The sequence below is a fragment of the Lates calcarifer genome, linkage group LG1 (assembly GCF_001640805.2).
Source record: "Lates calcarifer isolate ASB-BC8 linkage group LG1, TLL_Latcal_v3, whole genome shotgun sequence".
NCBI classification, from domain to species: domain Eukaryota; kingdom Metazoa; phylum Chordata; class Actinopteri; family Centropomidae; genus Lates; species Lates calcarifer.
In genome coordinates this window covers 24648652-24660726 of record NC_066833.1, presented here as the reverse complement: position 1 = coordinate 24660726, position 12075 = coordinate 24648652, and the positions used below count along the sequence as shown (strand labels likewise).

The 12075-nt window shown below is 41.0% G+C and overlaps 1 protein-coding gene across 1 annotated transcript in view; it reads left to right on the top strand.

Moving 5' to 3' along the window:
- Nucleotides 1-12075, top strand: part of LOC108897188 (tensin-1-like) — a 157484-nt gene that overhangs the window by 95249 nt on the left and 50160 nt on the right. Inside the window, 1 exon segment of the mRNA XM_018696672.2 lies at nt 5874-5915. Coding sequence (XP_018552188.1) covers nt 5874-5915 — 42 coding nt within the window.

The following is a 12075-nucleotide window of genomic DNA, read 5'->3' as shown; positions in this document are numbered from 1 at the left end:
TCACACACCCAAAGTGGTGATTTTTAACCACTCTGCTGTCCACATTGAGCTGGCTGGGCCGAGCTAAATGGGCTGTGTCTTAAGCTCTAAAGATGCACAGCTATATATTTAGTCCTTGGTCATTTCCCAAGAGGTTCTGCTTTGGGCCATGTTTATCCCCTGGTACTCAAGGGGGGAAACTCCCAGTGTGCTAGCTACCTCTGCTTTCCTAAAGGAGTGGGCTATAATTTGGTAAACTGGTCAAAGGAGCCACTGTGCTCATGTGAAAGAAAGCACATGGTACAGTGCTGGCAGAGGTAAAGTGCTGTGGGTGAAAGTTACACACTGATGCACAGAATGTAGGAGACAGGCATGCGGCTGTGTCAGTGCTCTCTCATAATGTTTGTTTTCACGTGACAGTTTTTACAAGGACACTCGAATAACAAAGCAGAGGGCTCCTAAACTCTGTCCTGTTGCAGGTAATTAGTGTGAATAAGCAGTGTATTGTGTTCTGAAAGGGGCTACTGATGAGCAGTCTAAAGGGGATTTAAAAGGTCTATCCCATTTCCTATGACTTGGGTTTTATTTTGGCATTTTGGATATCATTCCCATTGATAATAATAACACTGTGCTCCCCAAGTTAATTATGTAGATCTCCAAAACATGGTGCACTGCTTAGAAACCTTCAGAACATGAGGAATCTGGTAAACAAACCCTTAAAAAGGTTAAATTAGTGTGTTTACCAGTGTTTTTCAACTTTTATTTTCTTTAATGCCACAGCGCATTTTTGACATTGGAAAAATCCCATGGCACACCACCATCCCAAATGTTGCAAAATGAAACATAGTAGCTTATCATATTACATAATGTATGGCCCTATACTCACTCAGTGGCCTTGTTTAGCTGAAGCTAATATTCTGGCAGGATTTTACAAAAGGCACACACAGAGCCAAACAAAGCCAAACCCACCTTAAGGTAAAATTCGATCACTTGATTCCAATGTCCATACCATGGACCGTGTTGCTGTCTTTGTTGCCTACTCTTCAATGTAGCGATGTTGTCATTCCCACATCTCAGCAGGGACATTGTTTTTTTCCATAACTGATACAAGTGACAGCCAAAGCTACTGAAAGAAGAGAATGTCAGAAGAGAATGTTACTTCACCTAATCTGTGATCAGTTGCACATCGTATGATCGGTAGAACACGGGCAGAAGCAGTTTAAAGCAGAGACAAGCTGGTCAGAATGCAGCTGTCAGCATCTGTTGAAGTAATATTACACTCTGGACATGGTTAATAGCAACCCTTTAACCTCCCAGATGTAGTCTCTCTGTGCTATGGAGCAGGAAATACTGAACTTGATTTCCTCTGAAGCAACATTTCACCACACTGTTGTCTCTTATTCTGTCTGTTACTATTTCACCACCACTTTGGAGTTCAACAGCTTGTATTTAGCTCCTGTGAGAACAAAATGCAACATGATGCTCAGCTGACTTGGCTCAAGGTGATGGCGTGGCTTTGAGCTAGAGATGTGCTAAGCAGTTAGAGAATCTGAGTATCCATTTTTATTTATTTATTTTTTGATTGTTGATACAATTACTGTCTAACCAGTATCCATAGTTGGAGAATGTGTATTTCACTCCTGGGTATTATGAGAAGTGCATAAAAGCAATTTAAGTTCTGTACTGTAAGGATTACATTTCATTCTGTCTACAGGTTCTGCAAAGCTCCTGGCAACTGAACAATGTTTTTTTTGAGTCTGCTACAATTTACTCAGTGTTTGTGTGGTTGACATTCACTGTTGGACCACAGTACATTCAAGCACCGGAGGAATTCTGAGATGTTCATCTATAGAACAGACAGTTGAAGTATTGTTCTGACGTAGAACTGCAGGATTCTGGATAAAAATGAGAAATGTGATTGTCTCTATAGGAATTAAGATGATGATTTTAGATTCTGGTGTGCATTACTCTCTGCCACAAATATGGTACAAATATTCACTTGGACTCAAAGATGAACTAATTAGAGTTTGGTAGTCACAGGTCAAAGGTTAAGCACAAAAACACATTTTTGGCCTTGTGAATGTGATATCTCACTAACACCTTGAGGGAATTTCTTCAAATTTGGCACAACCAGTATTGGTTTTGATGGTCAAAGGTCAAAGTTTAGGGTCACTGTGACCTCCTAAGACATGTCTTTGGCCATAATCCAAGAATCCACATGTTAATTAATTGCAACTTGACTGGCTGGCAGAGGCATACAACTGGTAAAGTGATAATTCTAGTTTGATAATGTGGTGCTAAAGTCAGAAATATCAAATTATACACATCCATGGCTTTTAAATGCAGTGCTGTCTGATGTTGTCCAGTTTTGGATGTCAGACTTTCTAAGCTGAACATACACACACAACAAACACAACTGTCCATTTTGACGCTGAACACAATTCTAGGCCCAGGGGCTTGACCCTTTGATCTTGAATCTGAACATCACTATGACACTGTTTGATTTTAAACCATTTAATCATTTCAGTCTATGAAATATTTAATAAACACTATATTAAAGCTAAGCCTGTTGCTGGCTCGGAATATGCGTTAGACATATTTATTGTGCATGGCTTGTCTTGATGGGAAAAGTCTTTGATAACATTACTACCCTCAGTGCTACAGTTCCCCTTCAAATGTTTGCTTTGAAGATGGCTGAGAGAAACTGCAAACACTTCCTCTGTGGACTATTTTGCTGATACACAGCTTCCCAGGCTTTCTCATGCTTTCTGAATTAGTTGTCCCAGTGACAATACACACACAGACACACACCAGCCATCTGGCTGCAATTGTACAAAGCGGAAACGCACATGTTAGAATATATCATTGTGAGAATTGTTTGTGTCTATGTGTGTTTTTCTGGCTATATGCACAATAGCCTCTATTTGTGTGAAAATGCCTGTGGCTGCAAACTTTGGCCTCAGAGCAAATCCACAGTCTGCATTTAGAGCCTCATTCGTCAGTCTGGCGTTTCCTTTTCCTTCATTCCTAGAGGCAACTCTGCTGTTGTCCATGTGTCTGATGTGTGACAACAACACACAGTTGCACACCCACCTAGTAGAGAGAGAATGAGCAGATCTTTGGGTCAGACACAGTGACATTAATGATGAAGACATATCCTTCTTTACTTTTGGTTGTTTTTAAAGTACCAAAGTTGGTATGTCTTTGCTGAGGCTGCAGTTTGGAGGAAAGTTAGGATTATTCTAAGGTCTCTCACTTTCTCCTCGGCTGGTGGTTTAGTCTGGGCTTTTGGAGTCTGTATTCTGGAGCCTGCACAGCCAGACTATAATTTACCCTTTGCATTTACTGTTTATATTCCACTGGAGCTTTCTACAGAAGCAGCGCATCCTTGGTGTCACTGTCCAGCTCTCTGTGTGGGACTATCCAGTGATCACTACCGAACAGGATTCCACTGTATAACAGTATAACTCTTCGTTGTTCTGTTGTTTAGCCATTTTAATGATAAGCTGCTGATATTCTATATTTTTCATTGTCATTGGATCCCATAAAAATCAACAAGTTTTTGTTTGTGTACCCAAAGCCTGATATATCACATTCCCCTGTGCCATAGAGCTCCATTGTTGTCCAGACATAGCAAAATCCCCTTTTTTGAGTAACATTTCCAAAAAAGACAATGTCCAGCTGTTTTATGAAATTATTTTGCCTTTTTTTTAAATTGATGATTGGGAACAAATGTGCCCTAAGCAGAATAGGGAAGTCACAAACAGATACCAAGACTAAGAAATTGCTAATTGTGATCTTTTATTGGGATTTGGTGAGAATAACAAAGTTATAGAATATGGACAACCTTACCTCTAAAATCACTCTTGTATTTGAATACCATGGCCCTAAATTTAAATCAATCAATCATCCACACATGACTGGGGCTGTTTTTGTTTGAAAATATTGTGCAAATTCAGTGCTTGGGTTTCAGTAGTTACCAGTACTTTTTCTATTTTACTTATATACAACCAAGTTTAAAATGTTTTGAACATTTTTTCACACAACAAAAATATTCCAAACTTCGCCTAAATTACATTTTCATATACAGTTTCCTGATTTAGGTCAATAATATTTGATCAAGGAAGAAAACAATACTTTTACAATTCTAATTTTATAACCATACAGGTTGTTTTTGGTCAGTACCAAAAAATGTTGAGGTTCAGTGTAATTCCCTGCCATGTAAGATTTGCTTTGTTAAGTGTAGACAGTTACTGAAATCTCTTGTAGTCAAGTGTGTTAGTCAGGAGTGTATGATACTACACCTGTGCTCTATAGATGCTCTAGAACTACAGAGATGTGGATCCTCAATAATGATCACAAAAGCTCAGATTCAGATTCAGATTCAGAAAACTTTATTTATCCCAAAGGGCAATTCAGTTTTGCAGTCTACCCAACCACAAGACAAGAAGAAACATACAAACAAACAGGCATAGTGGGCTGTGTCAGAGACAACAAGCCAAGGACACTGACACCCTGTGTGGCTCCGTGCATACTGACTCACACAGGGGTCGGACAAGTGGGGTACATTCACAGTATAAATGTAAAATATATTGCACATTTCAGAATATATATTGCACAAGAAAGAAATGTGAAACAGGAATGAAATTTTTAATAGACCATTCATTTAAAAAGAACAGCTTATTTAAAATGGCTACAGTCCCTGTTAAGCAACCAGAAGGAATAAAAGAATGAGAATATCGATTAGTTCTCCTCAGAGGTACTGTGTAGTGCCGCCCTGAGGGCATTAAGGTGAATTCGCTAGAGAGGATATGATCAGGTTGTCTGATAACTCCTTTTGCTTTCCTGGCAATGTATTTCTCCCAGAGAGAGCTCAAGCCTCCCTTGCTGAACTCCAGTGATCTTGGAGCAGACCTGAACAATACTGTGGACACTGTTTCTATCTTTCACAGAGAGCCCACCAAACTAACAAATAAAGGAAAAGGTTAAGAGACTTTCAATTAAAGACTGATAAAAAGTGGTTGCAGACTCTAAAAGAGTTAAGCCTCCGCAGCAGGTGCACTCTCTGTTGCTTAACAATCATCTGTGTTCACACTGAACTGAAGTTTTGAGGCAAACTACTACTTACTATCTGCCTGATCATTCAGGTTGCAGGATGGAGTCATTTGTTGTGTAGTATATACAGTGTGCCATCAGCCATATCTCCTCTCTGCTTCATATAGATAGTACTGGTGTTTACTGCTTAGACTGATTTTTTATGCTTCATTTTGGTAGTAACATCTGCGTGTGTCTGAGGTTAGTGAAGCCCACACAAGCTCACGACATTGTGGATTGGTCTGGTGTTTTCTTCTTCTGTTCTTTACCATGGAACTTTACTTTCATCTTTCTCCCTCTATACCCCCAAGCGTAGCTTCCCATCTGCTGTTTTCTCTTATTTCTCTCTCAGCCCTTCCTGACTGTCTCTTCACCCCTCTGTACTTCCTTTTCATCTTTTTGTCTCTCCTTTCTCTCTGTGTCCCTTCTTGTCCCTTTTTGCTTTCTCCCACTCTGTCTTTGCTGGCCCAATCCTTCCTCTCTCTCTCTGTCCATAGCTGTATATGGCGTTGAAAAAGAGAGTTCCACAGATGGATTGTCTTGGCTAATGGCAGCGGACCTGTCTCTTTGTGTAAATATTTGCACAGAGGGATTATAGATGGTCCCACGCATTCAAGGTGGAGCCCCACTCAGCTCCAGGCCACATTAGGGCAAAGAATGGTGCTGAGTGTAGCTTGAACATGACATGAGATGATGTGACATGACACAACAAAACATAGTGGTGAGTTTTTGAGGTATGCAGTGTTGCAGGTGCTGATCTCACCTTCTTTCTCTCTCTGTCTTTGTCTTTTTTGAAACAGGCGCCAAGCAGTGACCTCCCTCTCAAACATGTAGACACGATGGTGAGTTTCAACTTGTGTGTTTTTTTTTTCTCACTTACTGACTTTTCAGGAGCCCATTCATCTGCCTTGGCCCTGGCAGACAGACAAATCATATATGTTTGATGTAGGAAAGGTATTAATTATAAGTGGACAGAGATGCTCTAGCTGGCATAAACAACAGTTTCTTCTACTTTAAGCAGTACAATTTCAAACAGCTTAAGCTTTTTTTTTAATCAATAAAATGCTCTCAGAACAACTTCAGGTATATATCTGATACATGACAGCATCTCTAAATCATTATTTTGGTGTGGAGTTTTCCGAAGAAGTAATTTTTGTTTACTGTTGGCAGTTTGGACTTGATTTGGCATTCTACAAATGCTATTTACTGCCCAGTGTCTGCATCAAACATGAAGTAGCAGCTTTTTGCACTAGATGATGACTGACTTATCAAACTGTCTTACTAGAACTCTTATTACATTCTTAAAACCAGACGAATAGGGAGTTCTTTGCTGGGAATCAAGCCATTCCAATAGACCTGCTTTCACAGGCTTATCAGACACTATAGGCATCACTCTTTGAGAAAAGCTGCTGATTTTGAATGGAATGCAAAGTTTTCAATTTCTGCCTCCTGCCGTGTACACAGACATGCAAGGACGTTAAAGGTCAGGGTGCAAATGGTTCACAAACTCATTATCAAACTGACAAGACACATTTTGAGACTCAAATTCACAAAAGGATACCAATCTCATTGCTAGATAAGAAAGTGAGTTTTGGAAAATATTACATCCAGTGCCAACATTTAAAAAAATTCTGCCTTTCTACAACATCTGCACATGGAAATTCTAGACAGCTAGGGAAAGATTGTGGTCATGACAAATAAGATATGGTTAAGGTATAAGGATTTGGCAGCTGAAACACAAGGTTAAGGGAAGGTTGTGGTTGCGATGAAAAAATGCTAATTACCTGTGATGGGAAGTGATCTCCACTCTCCTGAAAGTTGGATGTGTTAAACAATCATCCACTACCTTGACCTCCACAGGCTTACTTTTTACTATAGGGCACACTACTTCCTGCTGTGAGACTAAATGTGTTCACTGGACATAAATCACAAAGTGCAAAATTATTGAATATGAACATAATTCCTAGTGATACTAGACTGAATGCTAAAGGTGTAGTAGTAAATTAACACATCCTAAATCATTCTGGAGGGAACTGTTTTGATGGATGTTTATCTGTGAAGAAGCCCAGTCACTCCATTGTGCTTTTATGGCTGTTTTGAATGTTGTAGTGGTTTCACCATGTATTTATTAATCTTCAGCCCAGACATCTCAGGTGTTCTGGTAATTCTATCATATCAAAATTAAGCCTACATATTGGTCTCGTTCAGACTGCCAGCCCCAATATGTTTCTTGGTTTATATGGATTGTTTCCAGATTGATTTTAAAAAGTCTGGACAGCAAAAACCACATGAAAGGCAATTTCTATGACTGTATCCAAACCACATTTGGAGGTGGTTTGAAGTATCTTTTGACTCATCAAATTTGATGTCAAATCTAGAGTGACCAGTCTGCGTAATGACTGATGCCTGTGTCTTTACTGCAGCATCCCATGCAAATAGGTTAGTGATGTCTGGACACACATCCAATCCGATCGTTTGCAAATAACAGAACGGACAGTCTGTCCTGTATGTTTTGGAGTCACTTGGCATTAGCTGTCTATGACACAACTTCCTGTGAGTTGTATTTTGTCTGGGAAAGGAAGGCTCAAGTAACCAATTTAGAGCTACCAACCAAAGCCAAATGCCCACTTTCTCCACAAGGACCAAAATAAACACAAATGCTCCAGTGTGCCTCTGTGTGTGTCTGTGTGCATGTATGTGTGCGTGTGGCTGCTTTTATTGGCATTTCCTTTGTTATTCCTCAGTTTTCTTCTGCAGTGTATGGAAGAACACAAGATTGTCCTCCTTTCTTCAGAGAGCCACACAGGAGCTATATGTGACACAGTCTTTTACTCATCTCTCTCTCAAGTCATCAGTCACCTTAACTGAGGGGCAGAGCTTAAAAAACACAGTCATTACTGTATATATGTGATTAAGTGAGTTTGTGTTTGACACATGTTGTATTATCACATGTTTGTGCATCACGCATTGTTAGAGTGTATATGCATGAGTGCGTGTGTGTGTGCAGCTGCTACTGTCTGGTCATGGGCATTTGCTGTGTGGTTACACTGTGACGTCTGGGGGATACTTGGCCACGCCTCATTGCCTTGGAGCATCAAAAAGATTTGTCTTATGACTATTGAAGCCTCTCTTGCTTCACTGGATCATTTTCCACCTTGGTTGGTTTAGTGTGCTTCTGCTTCTTGGCTTTCTTTACTCTTAGAAGTTTAGCTGCCCTGTTGATTACAGATAAAAATAAAAATTTGGGTGGAAAGCATCGCTGATAATTTGGAGGGTTGTTTGGTGAGGAAGCAACATACAATTCCTAAACTTCCTAGAATTATCTTCCATCACACTTGTTCTTTTGATTCATCTACACCTTGTATTTTAACAAAAAGCTGGGAAAATCATACAAAATAGACAAAAGTGCCAAGAAAATAACATATAGTAAACATAAAGAGTTTTCAAGTGCATGGTTATTTGTGTGCGAAACCACCTGTGCAAAAAACACAACTGTCTCAATGTAGTTTCACGGTTTGATACACAGTTTAACACACATAAAAAAACACCCTTTACAGAATTACATTTGGCCGGACATGGCTTTAGACATGAAGTGGTGAGGAGCTACAGCCAGCTGATTATGTATACATGTGTTTGTGTGTACAAACATGCATCATATCCCACATATTTGCCTAAAGAGACACAAGGGGTTAGGAGATTCAATTTAGATCGGTACACAGATGAGAAAAAGGGAGGGAGAGAGGGAAAAGTTGAATATGAGGGGGATAGATAACGTGATGGGAGGCAGAGCAAGGAGGGGAGTGGGAGGGTGGCCAGTACGCAGACGGAGAGGGAAAGAAGGAGAGAGAGAGAGAGAGAGAGATAGAGAGAGAGAGAGGCAAGGGAGAATACGGAGCGGACAGAAGGACGAGACAAGTAGCGCTGTGGAGGAGTCTGTGCTGAGCTGGAGCATGCAGTGGCCTAACTGCAGGCAACTGCCCAAAATAGAGCCCTAGGTTTTTTTTTTTGTTCTTTCTTCCCCTTCTCCTCCTCCGCTGTCAGAGAAAAGGGAGAGGTTTCACAGAGGAAACTTCACTGCCGGACACAAAGCAGTGAGAGACTGAGGGAGTTCTCCAGAGATGAACCGAGGAGGGTCTTTAAGAAGGCGGCTCTCCTCTTTGAGGGGGGCATGGCGATGGAGTACGGGATACCTTTTCAGGAAGGTAGGATGAGATGTTGTTGCGGACGGATGGAGGGATGTAGTGTCTTATGGCCGGGGGTTGGGGTGGGTGGGTCACCCAGACAGCAGTCATCGCAGGTCTTGTAGCTTCTACTTTTCTCATTTGCTCCTTTGCCGCTCGTTTTTTTTCTGTCATACAATAGTTTCTCTCGTCTCTTTCGCAGACTTTTACCAGCCCCCAACGTCTTCTGCCCTCCCTCCTTCCCTCCTTTGCTCCCTTGCTCTCTCTCAGATGGTTAATTTGTATGGCCTGCTTGTAAAGTCAACCTCCCCAGATGGTTTTCATCTGGAAACAGGCCTGCAGGACCCCCCACTCCAGTTCCCACCTCCTCCTCCTCCTCCTCCTCACCCACTACCTCCCCCCCTCCTCCTTCTCAATACAAGTTCTCAAAGGAGAGAAACAGGTTTTAGGATGCAGACTGTATGTTGTTCAGGAGCTAATGTCTTTAGAATTTGTCTGCTTCAGAGGCGCTGCACTGGAAAACTGATTTGAATACAAGGAATATGTAAATTATGAATTCTTGTGTTGCTTGTTGCAGCTGTGATTTAAAAATGGATACCTAGGTCATAATCCATGGTAGTTTATTGCTGTAGAGTACACTCCATTCATAGAATCCTGGCACTTGAACATAATGATGTCTTTCAGTTTTTCACTGACTAAAACATCAACGTGATCACAGTCACAGTGAAAGTTACTGTCTTATTTCTGACCACAGCTTCATGGCAATGCTTTCATTAATCCATATGGCTGCACTTTAACCTAAATGTTGTGGTTCATAAAGTCCACTGCACACCAATTTAGACTAATGTGAAGCAAAAACTGTCAAGGCATCTCCTCAGAAGTCTCCTCCTGCTCTTCCAGTCTCTAATTAAGATGTTTCTATTTCTTTGTTTGCGTGCTGGTTCAGCTGGTGGCACCATGTGATCTGTGTTGGCATCCATTTGCCAGAATTTCTCAGACGTGTTTACCTTAAAGGTCTGATCATCTGACAGTGGTCCATTTAAGAGTACTTGGGGCACAGTAAGGCCCACAGCACCGCTCAACACAAGCACTCTTAACCTTCTTCATACTCTGCGTCTATCTCTGAACCCTTTCTTTCAGGCCATTTCTTGCTCATTCTAACCATTCATCTCTGTCATTTGGCAACTCACTGCACTTTATAGCCCCTTGCAACATACTGAAACGTTTAGGCCTAAGCGCAGAGAGAAAGGGGGATTTGCTTTGTGTCGCCTCAGACAGGCCACGGACTCGTGTGAACACTCTCGATCTGAAATGGAGCAAAGAAATGGTGCATAGAATTTGTTGAAATGAAGTGAATTTGCTGGGAAAGAAGGGAACATTGGCGAACACTGTATCATTTGATTTGTTTATGTCTGTGTTTGTGCGTGTATATGGTGCAGCATTTGGAGTTCTTGTGTTTTTGGAACTGTCGAAATTGTAGGAATTTTCACCAGTCACTGCAACTCAGTTTCAGAACAAGTTAAAATCAAGCATTGGCATCAGCAAACTTCCTTGTAACTACAGTGGGTCTGGCTTTGCTTGCCCTCCTGCTTGCCACAGTTTAAATAGCCTGTCTGTAGCCCCACCAAGACATAATCTAAGACAATCCTGTCTATTTGACTTCAATTTCCAGTTGATCTGGTACGAGATAAGATGTATTTACTCTACTAAGCTGTTTTTTTTTTTTACTTTAGTTCACTAGTAGTGTGATTAAAAATGCAGTGTTTCCTCATCAAACAACCTCATCAAGAGAAGCCAGTGAAGCTATGTTTCACTCTGACTAAACTTACCAAAGCTGAAGTTGAAGCTTTGGTAACTACAAATCAAGTCAATTTGGGCTGAAACTCATCCTGGGATAGTGAGCAGCGCTCTTGACACTGGTGGTTTGCCAGCCTGTCTGATCTAATGGATGATGATGGATAACAGTCCCCGCCTGTGTACATGTGACCCAAACACCACAGGGGAGTGAACAAGTCCACATGCCCTTTGACTCCCTCCTTGAGCTGATCTGAGGGGGAGGCCAGGCGTAGTGGAGCCAAACACAGTCAATCACCTTCAGCCACACTTCCTTTTTTAGGGCCTCTCAGCTTTGCTTTGTTAGGGTGCCATGTGAAACCATCTTCACAGAGTAACACATAGCATCATATAAAGACCCCATAACAAAGTGCATTACACCCTTTGTAGCATGTAAATGGCCTTAAAATACAAGTGGAGCATTAATTACAATTTGCCTCTCCCTGGGTTTATTTTCAGAGGGATGGATACAATTTCAGACTACATGCAACTGGCTGTTATATTGTATTTCATCACAGAACTGGAGCAAGTTGGTTCATACATGAGTTTACCTTCAGGCTCATTGCAGCCATATTTTCTGCTCAGTGAGGAACATGTCAGCATAACTTTCAGCAACTCCTAAATAAAACATCAAAACCTTTGAAAAGCTAGTTACTTCATTCAGCAATCTGCCAAATTTTCTAAATTCTGCATTAACGAGACTGAACCTGTGTGCTGACTTGTATCAGAGAGCAGCCTGGTGCTTGGACAACATTGCTTCAGTAACAGTAAGTCACAGATCACTGTTCTGTGATACTGTATCAGCTAGATCTACAATCACTTGAACTACTGGTGACATTTTAGACTTTATATTATATGGAAGTCTTGATGAAAGTCTTGGAAGACTGTTAGAACTAGAAGTAAACAAATTTATTGATGCTGAGGTGTCAACTACTATGGGCTGTTGTTGGACAAATAGCATGACTTCTTGTCTTTTTCGCTATATGTG